Source organism: Athalia rosae, chromosome 1 (assembly GCF_917208135.1).
Source record: "Athalia rosae chromosome 1, iyAthRosa1.1, whole genome shotgun sequence".
In the NCBI taxonomy this organism is placed as follows: domain Eukaryota; kingdom Metazoa; phylum Arthropoda; class Insecta; order Hymenoptera; family Athaliidae; genus Athalia; species Athalia rosae.
Window position 1 is genome coordinate 9,877,052 of NC_064026.1, and position 20,668 is coordinate 9,897,719.

Here is a 20,668-nt window from a genome sequence, read left to right on the forward strand (position 1 = left end):
GAGGGTTGATATCGAATCAGTGTTCCAATTTGTGCTCGACGAGAAACTCGCAAACCCCATTGTACGATGTCGCGGGAATGAAATCAACGTGGATAAAAATAAAAATAAAATAAAATGGAAGATATAAAATAAGATGACGACTTTGTAAACGATTTACCATACGCTGAACAAGTAAGACGTTGTTTCGAAAAACCATCCGCGTGTATCCTCCTTTTTTTTTCCTCATTGTTTTTCATCCGGCGAAACGATTTTCAATTTTCAAAGCAGAGAATTTTATTCATTCTTGTTACGTTTCGATTGAATTCGTAGGGATGGCGGGACCGGATGCGCCCGCTGATTTTCGTCTGGAGTACATCGGCTCCTTCGTTCAGAAATCCTTGAAATTAAAACCCGAAAAGTGGGGACGTCTCCTTTTGACCGAGGATTACCGTAACACGGTTATAGATTTTCTCGACAACCCAAGACCCCCCGCGTTGTTCGTCGTCCTGACGCCGAACGCTCAGCTCGTAGCGTCCTCCGGATTCCCGATACCTTGTCAAAGGACGAAAGGTGATGAAGCCAAAAAAAATTCCAATCACCTCCGATACCGCTTTGTACACGCAATCGACACTTTCTGAATAAACTGAAATTTCAAACCAGGCACTTACGCTGTAAAAGTGAAGCTCGTACCGGTGCCAAAGGACAAAGTTGGCTGCGTAAAAACACTGATACTGGGCGACCTCGCATCCAGAGTTGTAGACGAACTCGCGACGCTCGTCGATGAAATATTCGCTCCCTTGTTGAGCAATCCTGACAATCACAAAGAGCTTCCCGATATCGCTGTCCACGATCTCGCCAAGCACGTCCATTCTCTGAGGGGGACATTGTACCAGGTAGGAATTGCCGCTCGCCATATTCAAATCTTTGGGAAAAATAGCTTCTCGAACGAATCGAGTGTAATTTTGACTCAGGTGAAGGGCCAGGTAAATGGCAGGACCGTTCTTCCGATGCCAGCAGGTTTGGAAAAAGTTGGCGAGGTCGAAAGATTGGTCTCATCCACAGGACCCGAAGCCGTTGACTTGTATCTGAAAAGTGCTATCGAAGGAGTCGTGATCAAATGGGCCTATTTAGTCAACGATGTTGTCACTCACGAGTCCAGCACCGCGTTCGATAATAAGCAAAATCCGACGCCGAACGTGGAATTGGAATATTGGTCGACGAGATTGGCCAATTTAAGGTTTCTTTGCAAAATTTCGCATCGTGTTCGTTCGCGATGGATATTATCGATAACTGGAGTATTTTTATTCTTCACATTGGCGTATTTCTCGTTCTTACAGGTACATTTTTGAACAACTTCGCGAAGACAGAGTGAAAAAGATGGCGATTATTCTTGAGAAAACCGACAGCGCTTATTATCCGTGTTTCCGTACACTTTTCGGTAACGTTGTGTCGTCGCTCGCCGAGGCGAGAGAAATTTCCTTGTACCTATCACCGTTGATGAGGAACTTCAAAACGATCGAGGAAACAGACTTTTCCGAAGCTAAGGCGCTGATGGGCCCATTGATACACACCGTTGGGCTCGCCTGGAGCAAATCAAAGTACTACCAGAGTTCCTCGAAACTAATTATTTTGCTGCGACAAATCTGCAATCTGCTCATACAAGAGGCTAGAAGATTCCTCGATCCCTCCTCGATATTTCAAAGCGACGTTGACGAGGCTCTGCAAAGAGTACAGATTTCCAGAGGTAAGTTGATTTTTTTCCTCGTACATCCCCTTTTGAAAGGGTATAAAAATTGGTGCAATATTTTTTTAATAAAAAAACTCCACGGGTGGGGTTCGCTCACTCGGAAACGAGGGCGTGTAGATATAACTGTTCGGCGAATAGATAGACAGAAATTGAAGAAGATAGGATTTGTGTGAGGGAGTAAAGTTGAGTCATAAGTATTGAACGTTCAGTTCCATCGGTGGGGCGTTTATAGCCTTATAGCTGGTTAGGATGAAATTTCTACGGGACGAGCTACATTAAGCAACGTTTCCTCTTAGGAGTTCTCGAAGAATTCAAGTGCCAATTCGAGCGTCGAAGAAATGTCCCTGGCATGAAGCCAGACGCTCCTCCGTGGACGTTTAATCCTATAGCAGTTTTCCATCGTTTGGACGCGTTTTTAAAACGCCTCGCCGACATCGAGTGGCTCTTTCACACGGTATTAGAATTTTCTAAATTGGAAAAAATAGAGATCGGCGGAATTTTGGGGAGATCGTTGAGCACGAGAGTCGTCGGTGTTTTCAAAGAATTTCAACACCTGTTCGCCTCATTTTCCGCAAGGGCTAGCGACGTTCTCGAACCCGACGACGAAACCTTCGCCGTTGATTGCAAGAAATTCAACGACGCCATCACCGACTTGGACAGCAAACTCGCAGCAATTTTATGTCAAGCATTCGACGATTGTGCGAATCTCGAAAGTACATTCAAAGTGAGTTCCGAATAAATCCAACTTCGGAATATCATTGCCGGATTTCGCAATTTTCCGAATATCTCGAAAGTCCCATTGATTTCAGCTCATCAACATAGCGGGGACGGTACTGGACCGTCCGGTTATTCGGAAGCAATTTACCGACCGGTATTCGAGGGTCCTGGAATTGTTAAATACCGAATTAACGATGGTAGAGGTTCTGTTCAACCGCGGTACTCGCGGTGCAATGAACAGTCTACCGCCGCTAGCAGCTGCCTTACGATTTACAAGCATGCTGAGACAGCGAATCGATTTACCCGTACAGTGCTTCAAATCTCTGCAACATTCGTAAGTTTTACCAGAGCTTGCGCTCAATATTCAACGGAGTTTCTCTGGCAGCACATATTGACGCGACTCTGTTTTCCCTTTAACTTTGCTTAGAATAATCGAAACCAAAGATGGAAAGAATATAATCAAACGTTACGAAAGACTCATTGAGATTTTGAGCGTTAGAGAAGAATCTCTTTTTTACGATTGGGCAAAAATTGTACCAAACTCTGTAGAGAATGGTCTGAATCGATCGCTGTTAATCAGAAATTCCGATTCTTCTTTGGCTCTGAACTTCGACCAAGAGTTACTGGCGGTCCTGAAAGAAGTGAATTACCTCAAACTCATATCTCACGCTGATATTCCCAACGAAGCTGTCGAAGTAAGGTTTTTTTTTGTTCAAAAATTCATTCGGATTAACTCGAATTATTTTACTAAAAATCAACATCACAGGTATCGGAAAGATCGGAGACTTTCCGAAAATTTCGTACTCTTCTCGGCAACACGGTAGATGCGTACAACAATATTCGAAAAACTTCGCGTAAAGTTGAGTTCAATCTCATCGAGTTAGAAGTTGCGACGATCGACTCCCTCATTTCACGCGGCGAGAATGATTTGTGTTGGAAATCGGAGGGTTTGCTCGAGTATATCACGGAGCTTGATACGCTGGTCCACAGTCTTTGGACGCGACTGAAAGCCACCCAAAGTAACGTTGAGAAGATCGAAAGTATTCTGGAACATTGGACAAAGACGCCGCTCATAGAGCGCAAGGATCGTAGAAAAGACGCCCTTCTCTCGATCGAGGAAAGAGCTGACAAAGTCGCGAAACGTTACGATGATATTCGAAAGGCCGCCGAAGGAGTTCACGCGCTCTTGGCCGAAAACAAGGCGCTTTTCGAAGCCACGGAAAACGAGAACGAAAACTGGGAGACGTATGTAAACTTTGTCGATGGCATTGTAGCGGAATCTTTACGGAGGGCCGTGGGATGCTGCCTGGGATACCTCGCGGATAATATGGACCCCTCGGGACAAAAGGAGCCATTGCTGGAGGCAAAACTTGAACTGAGAGAACCTGACCTATTTTATGTGCCATCGCTCGAACCGGATGATCCCGATGGACTGGATCAATTGATCGCCGGGCTTCTCAACGATATGATTGGAATGGCTGCCCTCGTGCCGCGGTTGAGTCAAAACGCACCGGGATATGGCGTCGAAATGGAGAGTGACGATGACATCAGAGGCATGAAGTCAGAAATATTGACCGGGGTGGCAAGGGCGGTTGAGGAGGCTACAGAATTTTGCGGGATCTTCGAAGGTCTGTTCGTTAGTGGCATTGATGTATTCCAAGTTGAGTGATTTCGAATGATCATCACCATTGAATTTAGGGTACGCTTATCTCTGGCTGGAAGATCGGGTGTCGGTAATGCAACAGTTTCTTGAATACAGTCGACAATTGACGATGGATGAAATGGAAATGATCGCAGCCCAGGATCCAAAGGCCCCGAAGCGATCGCCCCCGCGGATGGAACAGTTCCGAGAACAGATCGATCTGTACGAAGGCCTCTATCTTGAAATCGAAGAAATGAATGCCTCCAAAGTATTTTGCGGATGGTTCACAGTCGACATTAGGCCGTTCAGACAATCCCTATTGAACACCGTATGTAAATGGTCTAGTATGTTCAAACGTCATCTCGTCGAGCGCGTTACAAGCAGTCTCTCCGATTTAGGCTCGTTCATCAGGTTAGTGAAAAAAGGTTTCACCATTAATATCGGCATGAAATTAATCATGGTGCAAACTTTATTTTATAGACTCGCCGACGAAGGTCTTTTGCAGCAAATCCAACCGGGAGATTATATGGGTCTTGTCAGGGTAATGGGGTTCCTCATGCAAGTTAAGGAAAGACAACCAACTACGGATGAGATGTTTCAACCGCTTCAAGAAACTGTCGAACTTTTGAAATTCTACGACCAAGACATACCGGAAGAGGTAAATGTTCTGTTGCAGGAACTGCCGGAGCAGTGGGCGAATACTAAGAAGTTAGCATTGATGGTCAAGCAACAAGTAGCGCCGTTACAGGCAGGTGAGTAATTTCGAGGGATAAAATTTCGAGACTTCACCGAGTCGGGACACAAAGAAATTCGCGTACCCCCTTTTCTTTTGTCTCTCAGGTGAAGTGTCGCGGATCCGAGGTCGGGTCTCGGCGTTCGACACAACAATCGGTCACTATCGTGAGGCATTTCGCCGTTACGGTTTTTTTAAGTACAATTGCGAGGATCCTTACAAGCAGCTTGACGAGGCTGACAAAGAGATTTTGATGCTGGAGCGTCAGATGATGGATATTCAGGAGTCCGCGTCCCTCTTTGAAGTAACGGTTCCCGAGTTCAAGCAGTTGAGGCAGTGCCGAAAGGAGCTGAAAATGTTAAAGCAGCTATGGGACTACGTGCACATCGTGCAAAGTAGTATAGAAGGGTGGAAGACTACGCCGTGGAGGAAAATCGATGTGGAAAACATGGACATCGAGTGTAAAAAATTCGCCAAAGAAATACGAGGTGAAAAACCCCTGCGGTATAACGCGTACCCGAATTTTTGAGACTTTTTTCACTGATTTTCGGGTGATATCGACAGCATTGGACAAGGAGATGAGACCCTGGGATACTTACATCTCCTTGGAGGCTACGGTAAAAAATATGTTGACGTCCCTCCGAGCCGTTGGTGAATTACAGAATCCGGCCATCCGCGAACGGCATTGGCGTCAACTGATGAATAGCACTAAGGTATCGCTAGATTGTACGAAGCGTGAGTGTCCGACTATTGAAATGTGAGGCTCTCGCTTGTTCTCAACGGAGAATGTCTACCGACAAATGTTTAAATAGGACCGAATGAATTTTCATCTTGCATAAGATTCATCGGGGAGATTATTAGGGAATTCATTCGTTGCATATTTTCCGATATATCTTCGTTTTCTGAAGACGAAGATAAAGAGAACAGAAATATTCTAATACAATAATGTAAATAACAATAGTCTCACGATAAGTTTAGTCGCACCGCTGTATATACGCTATCGGTGTTACAGAAATTGGGCAACATGACTCCAGAAATGACCGTAAGTCCACTGTACATATACGCACAATAATTAATTAATAATATTTTATATATTCTCTTAGTATTTCATCCAACTAGGTAAATGACATGGTAAGCCTCTAGGGCACCGTCTGTATTTTTAAATATCCGCAAAAAAGTTTATACCAATCATCAGGACATTTCATTAATCGCTAGTTCATTTCTGTGCACCAATATTGCTGTGTAGAAAATTCATCCATTATATTTTCGAACGTACATAATTATTTTTACTCTAATCTCACTACCACCGTTATTGTTACCATCGCATTATATTCGTGCTTTATCGACCTTTGCAAATAAACGAATAAAAACACATTCTGATTTTCGCTTACTTCTTCATCGCCATACCTCATCATCATCATCATCATCATCATCATCATCATCATCATCATCATCGTCATTATGCGAATGATGCACGCTTCCAACTGAGAATTTGCGATTGAAGTAGGATAGGTCTATGAGACAGGTGTCGACCATTTATCTATAACCGAATTGATGTCGATTAGGTTCGATTCGTAATGGACGCGTCAACTACCTTGGCTGACCTTCTGGAGTTAAGTCTACACGAATGTGAGGACGAAGTGAAGAATATCGTCGATAAAGCGGTGAAGGAAATGTCGATGGAAAAATATCTGCGCGAATTAAACGCGACGTGGTCCGCGATGGAATTTGAAAAAGAGATCCATCAAAGGACCGGTGCGAGTCTCCTGAGAGCGAGCGAGGAGCTGATCGAAACTTTGGAGGAAAATCAGGTCGAGTATCGAACGCGGGTTCGCGCTGCGATACCGATTGATTCGGTTTTCTGATTTTTTTTTTTCTCAAAATCCATCCTCGTAACACTGCAGGTGCAGCTGCAGAATCTGATCACCTCAAAATTCATCGCACATTTTTTGGAAGAGGTTTCAACATGGCAGAAGAAACTCAGCATCGCTGATCAGGTCACTACAGTTTGGTTCGAAGTGCAACGCACTTGGATGCACCTCGAGAGTATTTTCATGTCCTCGGAAGACATTCGCCGCCAGTTACCCGTCGATTCGGATCGCTTCGACCGGATAGATGGGGAATTCAAAAACATGATGCAGGACATGGCCAAAACACCGAACGTAGTTGAAGCGACAAACAGAGACGGTTTACTTTCAGCTTTAGATGAGCTGCAGAAAGAATTGGTTCTGTGCGAGAAAGCTCTGGCAGAATACTTGGAAACAAAACGTCTGGCGTTTCCTAGATTTTATTTTGTCTCCTCTAGCGACCTTCTCGATGTTCTGTCGAACGGTAATCAGCCGGTGATTGTCGCGAGGCATTTGATAAAACTGTTCGATTCGATGGCGCGGCTAAATTTCATCGACGTTGAAGAAGGGGCGCTCAGACGATGTTCCGGTGAGTACGTGTGAGCGATTTTCCAATAAAGCGGATATCAAAATTGATTAATGCCTGATCAGGAATGCACGCGAAGGACGGAGAGTACGTGGAATTCACCAATTGCGATATGGTATGCGCCGGACCAGTCGAAGTGTGGCTAAATCGTCTCCAAAACGCGATGAGAACAACGATACGTTTTTACTTCGGCGAAGCGGTTGTTACGTACGAGGAAAAACCACGTGAGCAGTGGCTCTTCGATTATCCAGCCCAGGTTTCACTTTGCGGTACCCAAATTTGGTGGACGACCGAAGTGAATCTGGCGTTTTCGAGGCTGGAGGAGGGATACGATAACGCGATAAAAGACTACTTGAAGAAACAGATTTCCCAACTGAGCACACTGATTACTTTGTTACTCGGAGAACTCACCAAACAGAATCGGCAGAAGGTCATGACGATTTGTACGATCGACGTTCACTCCAGAGATGTTGTCGCAAAATTAGTTCAAGCCAAAGTTGAAACTGCACAGGCGTTTCAATGGCAGAGTCAGCTAAGGCACAGATGGGACGAGAAAGAAAAAGACTGTTTCGCCAATATATGCGACGCGCAGTTCAGATACTCTCATGAATATTTAGGAAACACTCCCAGGTGAGTAGGAAGAAAAAACGCTAACTACCACCGACCGCGTGGTTTCTTCATTATTTCTTCATCTGCAACACAGATTGGTTATCACGCCGCTGACGGATCGATGTTACATAACATTGACCCAATCTTTACATCTGGTGATGGGTGGTGGTCCCGCAGGTCCCGCTGGTACGGGTAAGACCGAGACGACGAAGGACTTGGGTAGAGCCTTGGGAATAATGGTTTACGTTTTCAACTGCTCGGAACAAATGGACTACAAATCTTGTGGGAATATTTATAAAGGATTGGCCCAGACCGGGGCCTGGGGATGCTTCGACGAGTTCAACAGAATTTCGGTGGAGGTCTTGTCCGTGGTGGCTGTCCAGGTGAAGTCGGTTCAAGACGCGATTAGGGATAAAAAAGACAAGTTCAATTTTATGGGTGAAATAATTGCCATGGTACCATCGGTCGGGATATTTATAACAATGAATCCGGGATATGCCGGGCGTACAGAGTTGCCGGAAAATCTCAAGGCTCTCTTTCGGCCGTGCGCTATGGTTGTACCGGATTTCGAATTAATTTGCGAAATTATGTTGGTGGCCGAAGGATTCCAGGAGGCTAGAATACTGGCGAGAAAATTCATCACCCTATACACCCTCTGCAAGGAGCTTTTATCCAAGCAGGATCACTACGATTGGGGACTGAGAGCGATCAAGTCGGTTCTCGTAGTTGCTGGAAGTCTGAAACGTGGTGATCCGGGAAGACCGGAGGAAGAAGTCCTGATGAGAGCGTTGCGAGACTTCAATATTCCAAAAGTAGTCTCCGACGATTTTCCGGTGTTCATGGGACTCATTGCTGACTTGTTTCCCGCTCTCGACGTTCCGAGAAAACGCGATCTTGAGTTCGAGAAAACTGTAAAACAAGCGGCCACGGATCTGTCGTTACAACCGGAAGACGGTTTTATATTGAAAGTTGTGCAGCTCGAGGAATTGCTCGAAGTGAGGCATTCGGTCTTCGTCGTCGGTACAGCGGGCTCTGGGAAGACTCAGGTCTGGAAATCGTTGTTCCGAACATACCAGAACATTAAACGAAAACCGATGTACAACGATTTGAATCCAAAGGCGGTAACGAACGACGAACTCTTCGGGATTATAAATCCAGCTACTAGGGAATGGAAGGACGGGTTGTTCTCTGTCATTATGCGAGAACAGGCAAATCTCGGCGGCGATCATCCGAAATGGATCGTCCTGGACGGTGACATCGATCCTATGTGGATCGAGTCTTTGAACACAGTGATGGATGACAACAAGGTCTTGACACTAGCGAGCAACGAGAGAATCGCCTTAACTCCAGCGATGAGGTTGCTCTTCGAAATATCCAATCTCAGAACTGCAACGCCAGCTACCGTATCTCGTGCTGGTATTCTGTATATAAATCCCCAGGACTTGGGATGGAATCCTTACGTGACGAGTTGGATCGAGACGAGGACGCTTCCTGCCGAGAAATCGAACCTGGTTATACTATTCGACAAGTACATACCGCCGTGTTTGGAAACGTTGAGGACGAGATTCAAAAAGATCACGCCAATCGCTGACATGGCGCACGTCGAGATGCTTTGTCATTTGTTGAATTGTCTCTTTCAACCGGATCTGACCGCGAATGATTTTACCAAAGAACATTACGAACTTTACTTCGTCTTCGCGGCTGTATGGGCATTCGGGTCATCCATGTTTCAAGACCAGACGGTCGACTATCGCGTGGAGTTCACCAAGTGGTGGGTAAACGAGTTCAAGCAAGTCAAATTTCCATCGCAAGGAACCGTCTTCGATTATTTCATCGATTACGAGACGAAAGCCTTTCTACCCTGGACAGAACGGCTACCGAAGTTCGAACTGGACCCGGATATTCCTTTGCAAGCAGTATTAGTCTATACCGCCGAGTCGATCCGGGTCAGATACTTTCTGGATCTACTGATGCAGGAGAAACACCCGGTTATGTTGGTTGGAACCGCAGGAAGTGGGAAAACGGTCTTAGTTTCCGAAAAGTTGTTACAGCTCTCTGAAAATTACGCGGTTGCGAATGTCCCATTCAATTTTTATACCTCCTCCGAGATGTTACAGAAAATTCTTGAGAAACCTTTGGAAAAAAAAGCGGGAAGAAACTACGGCCCGCCGGGAAATAAAACGCTCGTGTACTTCATCGACGATATGAATATGCCGGAAGTGGATACCTACGGAACCGTCCAGCCGCACACTTTGATCCGGCAACATTTGGATTATGGCCATTGGTACGATCGGACGAAGCTTTCTCTGAAGGATATTCACAACTGCCAGTACGTCAGCTGCATGAATCCGACGGCAGGATCGTTCACAATAAATCCCAGACTTCAAAGGCACTTTGCCGTTTTTGCCGTTAGCTTTCCTAATACGGAATCCCTGACGATGATCTACGCGTCTATACTCTCGCAACATTTCGCCAATGTAGAGCATAGGTGAGAAAACTGATTCTCGTAGTTTCGTTATTCGTCAACGATGACAAATGTATCGTTTTCAGATTCCCGCTTCCGGTCACCGAATTATGCAACCCGATCGTGCAAGCGTCTCTACAGCTGCATCACCGATGTTCCCAAGTTTTTCTACCCACGGCAGTCAAGTTCCACTACATATTCAACCTTCGAGATTTATCAAACTGTTTTCAAGGTCTGTTGTTCAGCGGGAACGATTGCTTGCAAGGTCCGTCGGACGTCATAAGACTTTGGATGCACGAAACGCAACGCGTATACGGGGACAAATTAACCGACGAAAAAGATATAGAGTCATTCGCGAAATTGCAGTTGGATATCCTGAAGAAGAATGTTGAAGAGGTGGACGAAAGCGCTGTACTCGAGAAACCCAATATCTATTGCCACTTCGCAGGTGATGGCGCATTTGAATAATCGGTTATGAATCTCAGTTCAAACCAGAGGAAAACCAACGCGAAATAATTTTTTCATCCTTCAGGAGGCATCGGGGATCCAAAATACATGCCGGTCGTAGACTGGGCGGTGTTACATCGTCTCTTAACAGAGGCTCTGGTGAGCTACAATGACCTCGTCGCGGCAATGAATTTGGTCCTTTTCGAGGACGCGATGATGCACGTGTGTCGGATAAATCGTATATTAGAGTCTCCCAGAGGCAGCGCTTTGCTGGTGGGAGTCGGGGGTTCGGGAAAGCAAAGTCTGTCTCGACTGGCGGCATTCATAAGCGCTCTCGAAGTTGCGCAAATACAATTAAGGAAAGGCTACGGCGTCACGGATCTGCGAACCGAATTGGCTGGCTTGTATTCGAAATCTGGTCTAAAAAACGTCGGGATGATGTTCCTAATGACCGACGCCCAAGTCCCGAACGAACAGTTCTTGGTTCTCATTAACGACATGTTAGCTTCCGGTGAAATTCCCGATCTTTTTCCCGAAGACGAGGTCGAAAATATTATAGCTGGTGGGTGTGGGGATTAGGAGGGTCGAAACGAACGCCTGCTAAATTCATACTTCAATTCGTAGGCGTTCGTAACGAAGTCAAAGGCGCCGGGATTTTGGACACTCGCGAAAATTGTTGGAAATTCTTCATCGATCGAGTCCGACGACAGCTCAGAGTCGTCCTGTGCTTTTCACCGGTGGGATCTACTCTCCGAGTAAGATCTAGAAAATTTCCAGCGATCATCAACTGCACAGCGATAAACTGGTTCCACGAGTGGCCGCAGGAAGCCTTGATGTCCGTATCGAAAAGATTTTTGCAAGAGCTTAACGAACTCCCGGAATCTTACAGGTAGCCGGGTGGAATGAATCTATCATCGTTAACTCCCCTGGATTTTCTATTTTCGTTGCTTTTTTTTTTCGTTCCAGGGAATCCGCTGCTAAATTTATGGCTCACGCTCACACGAGTGTAAACGCAGCGAGTCGTTTATATCTCGCTAGCGAAAGACGTTACAATTATACGACGCCGAAATCTTTTCTCGAACAAATTAGTTTGTACACAAAGTTACTCGGCACTAAATCCAAGGAGCTTCAAGGGCGTGTTGAGAGACTCGAGAACGGGTTGGCGAAGTTGAGATCTACTGCGGCTCAGGTAGACGAACTGAAAGAGAAATTGGCTGTTCAGGAAATTGAACTACAGCAAAAAAACGACGCGGCAGACGCCCTCATCGCCATAGTCGGAGTCGAGACTGATAAAGTTCAAACGGAAAAAGCTTTGGGTATGAGGGATAATTGCGTTATTTTCGTAGCGATTATCGAATCAATTTTCAACGCAACTTTTAATCCTCATCAGCTGACGAGGAGGAGTCTAAGGTTGCCATAATCGCTCAAGAAGTATTGAAAAAGCAGAAGGACTGCGAAGCGGATCTTCTGAAAGCAGAACCGGCACTGCTGGCGGCACAAGAAGCTCTGAATACCCTGAACAAGGCAAATCTTACGGAATTAAAATCATTCGGATCACCTCCTGGTGCCGTTACCAATGTTACCGCCGCGGTAATGGTGCTTCTAGCACCCGGTGGCAAAGTAGCCAAAGATCGAAGTTGGAAGGCAGCGAAGGTATACGATGCGGAGGGTGCCGACGACTCAATTATTCGCTCGCGTTCTATTTTCCGTTTTTTTTTTTTTCTCTCTTCACAGATCGTCATGGCTAAGGTTGACACGTTTTTAGACGCCTTGATAAACTATGACAAAGAGAATATACACCCTGAAGTTATAAAGTCGATACAGCCGTACCTGAAGGATTCCGAATTTGAACCGGAATTCGTACGTTCGAAGTCTGCAGCTGCCGCAGGACTCTGTGCCTGGGTTATTAATATCATTAAATTCTACGAGGTGTTCTGCGACGTCGAGCCAAAAAGGAAGGCCTTGGCTCAAGCGAACGCCGAATTAGCGGCCGCGCAGGACAAGCTCGGTGTCATAAAACGAAAAGTCGCTGTAAGTCTGATTAAATTTCTTTGGTAGTTTAGGAAAATTTATCACGCGATTATTTTGTATGAAAAACGAATGACAAAGAGAAGTTTTTTTTTCACCGCTAACTGATCATCAAACTGTTATTAAGCTGTACCTGATTTTATATTCAGTCTCTCGAAGAGCAGCTGGCTAAATTGACCGCCGACTTCGAACAGGCTGTGGCAGAGAAATTAAAATGTCAACAAGAGGCGGATGCCACAAATGCCACAATCCAACTCGCTAATAGATTGGTGGGTGGTTTAGCATCGGAAAACGTTCGGTGGGCAGACTCGGTTGCAAAGTAATGAAAAAATGGATAACAGTTATGTAGAGAAAATAGCTGCACGCGCCCGCAGTATAGAGTCCGATGTGTTGAACTTTCAGCTTTATGCAGCAAGCGACGACACTACCAGGTGACGTGTTATTGGTAACGGCGTTCATCTCCTACGTGGGCTGTTTCACGAAACAATTCCGTTTGGATCTTCAGAACAAACACTGGTTCCCATTTCTACGAACTCTAGAACCCGCTGTTCCGATAACCGAGGGACTGGATCCCCTATCACTGCTGACGAACGACACGCAAATCGCTAAATGGAATAACGAAAGCTTACCAAACGACAGAATGTCCACGGAAAACGCTACCATTTTGACCAACTCCGACCGATGGCCGTTGATGATCGACCCCCAGGTATTTCTCGACCGATCTCACCCGAACGGAGTAATCGATAGAGTTCCTATTTTTTTTTTCCACAGCTGCAGGGAATAAAGTGGATAAAACAAAAGTACGGCGACGAATTGCGGATCATTCGTCTAGGTCAGCGAGGCTACTTGGATGTAATCGAAGAATCATTAGCCAGTGGCGCGACGGTGCTGGTGGAAAATATCGGCGAAACGGTAGACCCTGTCCTGGATCCATTGCTGGGTAGAAACCTGATAAAGAAAGGTCGTGCGATAAAAATAGGCGACAAGGAAGTCGAGTACAACGCGAATTTCCGATTATTACTCCACACTAAACTCGCCAATCCACACTACAAACCAGAAATGCAGGCGCAGACCACCCTCATAAATTTCACCGTTACCAGAGACGGACTCGAGGATCAGTTACTGGCCGAAGTCGTAAAAGCGGAGAGACCGGACCTTGAAGAATTAAAAGCTGAACTTACCAGGCAGCAAAATGACTTCAAAATAACTTTGAACGGATTGGAGGACTCTTTACTCTCAAAGTTGTCTTCGGCCGGCAGTAACGTCCTCGGCGACACCGCGCTGGTGGAAAATTTAGAAACGACCAAACGCACGGCCGCCGAGGTCGAATGCAAGGTCACAGAAGCGAGAGGAACCAGTCGTGAGATAGACGCTGCGAGAGAGCTTTATCGACCAGCTGCGGCACGCGCCTCTTTGCTTTATTTTATCTTGAATGATTTGAATACCATCAATCCGATATACCAATTTTCCCTGAAGGCGTTCAGCGTCGTTTTTCAAATGGCCATTTTAAAAGCTGATCCAGCAGCTGACGTAACCGGACGAGTTAAGAACCTCATCGAATGCATAACTTATTCCGTTTTCATGTACACGACCCGGGGCTTGTTCGAGTGTGATAAGCTGATTTTCGTATCTCAGATGGCGTTTCAGATTCTATTAACGAACGGCGAGATCTTGGCCCCTGAATTAGATTTTTTGTTGAGGTTTCCAATTACTCCGCACGTGACGTCGCCGGTTGAATTTCTCTCCAACACCAGCTGGGGCGGAATAAGAAGCTTGGCCACCAGGGACGACTTCCGGTAAGCTCGTGTCCCAGCTAAGCTACAAGTGCTTAACGACTTGCGATCGTATAACACGTGACGAACTTCCCAACGTTTCTTTCCATTATTTTTGTATTTCTCTTTTTTTTTCTTATCTCCAGGAATCTGGACCGAGACATAGAAAGCTCTTCGAAACGTTGGAAAAAATTGGTAGAGTGCGAGTGTCCCGAACGTGAGAAATTCCCCCAGGAATGGAAAAACAAGACCCCTCTACAGCGTCTCTGCATGCTCAGAGCTTTGCGCCCGGACAGAATGACCTACGCGATATCTGCTTTCATAGAGGAAAAACTCGGCCCTAGATACGTGGAGGGTAGAACGGTAGAGTTTGCGAAGTCTTTCGAGGAAACCAGCCCATCGACACCGATATTTTTCATACTATCGCCAGGTGTTAATCCCCTGAAGGTATAAGGGACGCCGGACGTTATATCCTACGATATTTGATAGTTGATAATTTTTTTGTCTATTTTCCGACAGGATGTTGAAGACCTCGGTCGTAAATTAGGCTTCACGTTCGACGCACAAAATTTTCACAACGTTTCCCTGGGTCAAGGTCAAGAGATAGTCGCGGAACAAGCCATGGACTTGGCAGCGAAAAGCGGGCACTGGGTCGTGCTGCAGAATATCCATCTTGTTAAAAAATGGCTTCCTTTATTGGAAAAAAAACTGGAAATTGCCGCCGAAGGTTCTCACCCGAGTTACAGAGTTTTTATGAGCGCCGAACCGGCCAGTACGCCAGCTGGACACATCATACCACAAGTAGGGGTGGCTCGGATATTACCGAAGAAATTACTTATCATGAAATTTCTGAATCTTTTTCAGGGAATCCTCGAATCGTCGATCAAAATAACGAACGAGCCTCCAACCGGGATGCAGGCGAACTTGCACAAGGCTCTGGATAACTTTAGCCAGGAGACTCTGGAAATGTGCGGAAAGGAGGCGGAATTCAAAGCAATATTATTTTCCTTGTGTTATTTTCACGCGGTCGTGGCTGAGCGACGTAAATTCGGGCCACAAGGATGGAACAAAATTTATCCGTTCAACGTGGGTGATCTCAACATAAGCGTGAGCGTACTTTATAATTACTTGGAGGCGAGTCCGAAGGTACCATGGGAAGATCTTCGTTATTTGTTCGGAGAAATTATGTACGGCGGACACATAACCGATGACTGGGATCGCAGACTGTGCGTTTCCTATCTCGAGGAACTAATGCAGCCTGACTTGGTAGACGGAGAACTTCAGCTGGCCCCAGGTGGGAATTTGAAAGCCATTATTTTACCGTGTGTTTAACCGATCCGCAAGATAGGAGGACGTTTCTCGATCAGCAGACACCTCTTTCTCTAGGATTTGCCGCTCCTCCGAACACAGACTTGGTCGGTTATCACGCTTATATCGACGAAGCAATGCCCCCGGAATCTCCATACTTGTACGGTCTTCACCCCAACGCGGAAATTGGATTTCTTACCACCACATCCGAGAATTTGTTCCGCACCGTTTTCGAAATGCAGCCGAGAGACGCCGGAAGTTCAGGGGGCCAGACCGTGACCAGAGAAGACAAGGTGGAAATCTGATAAATCTGACACAGTCGTTTGCCGAGAATAATACCTGGATCGCGTTTCTCTTATTTCCAGGTCAAGCAAATCCTAGACGAGATAATGGAAAAGCTTCCCGAGGAATTCAACATGACGGAGATAATGGGAAAAGTGGAGGAACGAACCCCCTACGTAATCGTTGCTTTTCAGGAGTGCGAAAGAATGAATTATCTAACGGGTGAAATGAAAAGATCACTTCGAGAACTGGACCTCGGTCTCAAGGGTGAACTCACCATTACTTCGGATATGGAAGTCCTCGAGAATGCCCTTTTCTTCGATCAGGTCCCTCCTATCTGGGCCCAAAGAGCTTATCCTTCTTTACTAGGACTCACGGCCTGGTTCGTCGACCTCCTGCTCAGGTTGAGGGAACTCGAAACGTGGTCAACAGATTTTGTGGTAAATAGAAAAAATCATTTTCATCGTAATTCCGTTCGGACTTTGAAATACAATACTTTCCAGTTACCAGCGTCGGTTTGGCTCGCTGGGTTTTTCAATCCGCAATCACTGCTCACGGCGATAATGCAATCGACGGCTAGAAGGCACGAATTACCTTTGGACAAAATGTGCCTCCAATGCGACGTGACTAAAAAGAACAAAGAGGAATTCACGTGAGTATGGAGTGCGAATATGAATCAGGGAAAACTTTTCGCAACCCCGCGCGATATCGAGTTTCAAGTTCAAAAGTATTTTTTACACTTTCACGGTAGGCTTGAAGCCGTTAGACCTGGTTTAGTCGGTGAATGTTGGATTTTGAATATTCACTTGATGTTTATCCATATTCATGTGGCCATTTCCATCGGTAGGGCAAGGGTCATGTATACCTTTACGACAAATCTGCTTAGCTATACACGAGTATTCCTCTACTATACACGACGTTGGAATATTCGTAATCCGTAACGGAGTCAAGCACGCGTCCCTTTAACCCTTTGCGGCGGCTAATACGGTCTAATTAAGGAAAACTACCGTAATAACTCCTCTCGTCGGTTATTATTTAATACTTAAGTGGCCTAGTTCGTAACGTTAGAAAATTTCAACGCCGCAGATCTGCACCGAGAGAAGGCGCACACGTTCACGGAATATTTATGGAAGGGGCGCGGTGGGACGTGCAGACCGGAATCATAGTAGACTCCAGATCCAAGGAACTTTTTCCACCTATGCCAGTCATCAACATTCGGGCCATAACTCAGGACAAACAGGACCTCAGGAACATGTACGAATGTCCCGTCTACAAAACCAGGACTCGCGGTCCCACTTACGTTTGGACTTTCAATTTAAAAACCAAGGATAAACCGGCAAAGTGGACCTTGGCCGGGGTCGCACTTCTTCTGCAGACGTGAAAGTCGAAAATTTTCATTCTTTCCCTTTATTTCCGACCCAAGTTATACGTGTGTACGGACTTGTAAAAAAGACATCAAAATATGCGTCACGGGTGAAGTGGTTTTCAAAATATCGATTACTCCCCTCGTTTCATTTATCCGAGGAATCCAACCCCGAGGCAAGCAAAGCCGCTGTGCGTGTATAAAAGCTTGAATTTCTTGTCCCGCACGAGGAGTAAAAAAAAAGGCGAACGAATGTATTTTCTTTTAGCGAGGAAATAAAAGCTAATAACTTTTACATATTTGATACGGAATCTATTATGGTTTTATTTCAAAAAATTTTTCCTTTTATAAGTTTGAATACATTTACAAACACACACACACACACACACACACCGATAGTAATTCCAGGATACCCGGGAGGAAATCTAATTTCTTTGGCTAACATGATGCAATTTTTATTCCGGTCTACAATGCGAAAAGCTTTTATCCCCGAGGTAAATATGTCGTCGATGTTTCTAGCCGACTGCAGGTTCTGGGTGGTTTGCGAGCGAAGGTATCTTGAAAAGTCTCTTTTCCTTTTCTCTCTTTCGATTTTTTGTTGATTTATTCCTTTCGTTTGTTTTATTTATTCACGTGTTCATTCGTTTATATTTTTTTCTTATTCGTTGTACGGAGCAAATTACATTTTTCACCACTACGATACGCGACCAACAATGGAAAGGTCTACGCGAAATGCGATATTGAACTTGCAAAAACATTAGGGACACATAAAATGAAATGACGTACGCGGCGCAGAATTGCTCGGGACACGATAATTAACAGTCGTTGAATTTACGCGTTTAGATAAAACGGTGGAAATTCGTTATCGCTGCTAGTGGCGAGTAGAATCGTCGTTATACGCACGATGTACGTACGTAAAATGAAAAAGTCAGGAGAAAATACGATGTCAAACATAAGCGTAAAATGGATAGCTTACGGTATACCTTTATCGTCGACTGTCAAACGAAGCGGAACGGTCGCAGCTATTTTGAAGTTGGTATTCCGTTTGATTAAACCAAGGACTTTTATACGAATCTGACGAGTTAGAGGGCGAGTGCCTGATGAAAATTCGTACGCGTACAAAACCGGCTACTGCGAAGTGTACAGCCGCTGCTCCTGGAAATATAGGAAAGCAAAAAGGGACGGGGATTGCTCCTGAATGGATAAACTAAGGGGCAAGGAGGGCGCCTGTTTACATGTGACCACGGTACCGTTCTCCATTGTCCGTATCATCGCAATCTACAGTTTTCATTAGCCAACTAAACAGCACGTATCAAATATCCGTCATTCATCCGTCAGTCAAGGAGAAAATGGGGCTTATACGCTTACGCATGATATCGGTTTCAGAATTTATAAAACCTGTACCCAACGCTGAAAATTCGAATCCCTAATTATGATATTCGCTTACCGGAATATCCGATATCTTCTTGATAAATTGGAGGTGCGTCGCTAAATGTTTCTCGAATTTCTCATTTTATTTATTTCGAATAATCAAATATTCGTTTCTTACGACAAGAACACAAAGTGGGAAACGATACTGTGAGCTGCAGATATTAAACTTTTGACAAATATCCTGTACACTGGTTTTTTAATAAAAGAATATTTCCACCGTTGTAACGGCTACCCCGTAATATAAATGCCTATATATGCATTCGCGATTATTAATAGGAGGTCGTTAGCATGACAAATCGCGTGTCAACTCGACGTGTCACCGTCCTGTCCAAAGTCAAGCTAACCGAGAACCGTGATGGCGGGTGGCTTTTGCCGCAGCGAAGACCGAAGGGGTTAACGTATATATAAAAAAAAAAGTTCTTTGCCCGAGCAGTGAGACGAGCCGAAAATTCTCATTCTCTTATCTCTCTTTATTCCCAATCGAATGTCGGTGCGTGTGTAATTATTAATGCGAAATGAGACGAGCTATACAGTCTCCGGTGCGTGGGACCGAGCTGTTCGCGTGTAACACGTCTGAGAATACAAGACAACGTCAACGCAGACGGTTGATTGATATTTGAATAACGACGGGATTTAGCCGAACTTTGGTATTTGCTCGAAGCAGCCAGTGCGATATTGTCTTATTGTCCCCGTTACAACGGTAGCTAAGCAAACGTTTCGTTCCAGATTATTCCCTCCCTCCCCTCCGTAATAATTAATATACCGTGCAGTAGAGACGTTCGTGATATTGTCAATTCCATTATTTCACTGATCCAATCTTCCGACTCGACGCGTACGTACTAACGCGTCGAACGACGAAAGAAAGATATGAAAATTTTTAGTAAATCGTTCGCGGCGACCGAACCTAGTGCACGTACGACCGTTTAAAAGTTCTTCTTTATAACAGAGACGACGTCGTTATACTATAAATGCGATAGGTGCGCGATGATCCCGCGCGATATTAAACGTCGCCTTTGTTCGGAAAAAGGGTTCATTTTTCATCTCCGTCTACCACCACCGTGCGTAGGTTAATCATTTTTAAAGGACCTGCACCCGGCTGTCCGTCATACTAACGTCCTTATATTAAATAACTGACGTGCGAGTGAAACAGGGAATTAAATTTAAGAGGGTCAGTCAAGGGGGTTGTGCACCGTTCGACCGAAATAATGAAATCCTCGTATGACAGGGTGGGGGAGTAGAGAGGCGCGGTTGAAACAGAAATATGTACGAAAGTATGCGTACCCGTCATAAGTGAGAATACCAAATTTTGTTACCCTCGAAAAGGTGCGATCCAAAGTACGTCGCAGTCCTCGAAGCGTTGATCATATTCGGCGCCTCCAGACGACTGAAAAAAAGCAAAGAAAAAAAAAAAAAAAGAAAAAAAGAATTATTCATTTTTCTCTATTTTACATTTTTCATACGCCGTATCAAAAAGGTATACCCTGTGGACTGCAAACGTTATACCTAGATGAAGTACCTACCCGTAGCACCGACCATGGCGAGCAATCATCTATCGTCGTTGTTACTATCACAAATGTAGGTCATTATTTTTCATCAAGTTCGACGCGAAGTTGTCAGCAATTTCGTGTTTCGGCGACAAACCCTTTTTGCGTTCATTACAACGGAGTTCGGCCATCGTTTCAAAATTTTGAAATATTTGTCGAGCGGAGGATT

General features: G+C 45.1%; 1 protein-coding gene and 1 long non-coding RNA gene across 4 annotated transcripts in view; one reads left to right on the top strand and one right to left on the bottom strand.

The window, feature by feature from the left end:
• LOC105685034 (dynein beta chain, ciliary) lies at nucleotides 1–17,823 on the top strand. Its single transcript, XM_048657184.1, is given in 30 exon segments — nucleotides 1–549; nucleotides 640–1,216; nucleotides 1,317–1,723; nucleotides 2,023–2,450; nucleotides 2,536–2,777; nucleotides 2,871–3,138; nucleotides 3,210–4,071; nucleotides 4,142–4,837; nucleotides 4,926–5,306; nucleotides 5,383–5,531; nucleotides 6,384–6,629; nucleotides 6,723–7,223; nucleotides 7,286–7,881; nucleotides 7,955–10,348; nucleotides 10,411–10,772; nucleotides 10,857–11,333; nucleotides 11,396–11,660; nucleotides 11,738–12,087; nucleotides 12,162–12,424; nucleotides 12,506–12,802; nucleotides 12,949–13,118; nucleotides 13,202–13,505; nucleotides 13,571–14,595; nucleotides 14,718–15,018; nucleotides 15,091–15,372; nucleotides 15,436–15,865; nucleotides 15,958–16,172; nucleotides 16,245–16,601; nucleotides 16,665–16,813; nucleotides 17,248–17,823. Coding segments are annotated over 30 exon segments (13,527 nt in total). The 5' UTR covers nucleotides 1–311; the 3' UTR covers nucleotides 17,543–17,823.
• LOC125501419 overlaps nucleotides 16,660–20,668 on the bottom strand; it is a 14,583-nt gene continuing 10,574 nt past the window's right edge. For 2 of the 3 annotated variants that reach the window (XR_007278994.1, XR_007278990.1), the window contains exon 3: nucleotides 18,964–20,339. This is a non-coding gene — a long non-coding RNA (uncharacterized LOC125501419). Of the gene's footprint in view, nucleotides 16,789–18,963; nucleotides 20,340–20,668 lie in introns of those variants that run through there. The other variant, XR_007278995.1, reaches the window with a different exon arrangement.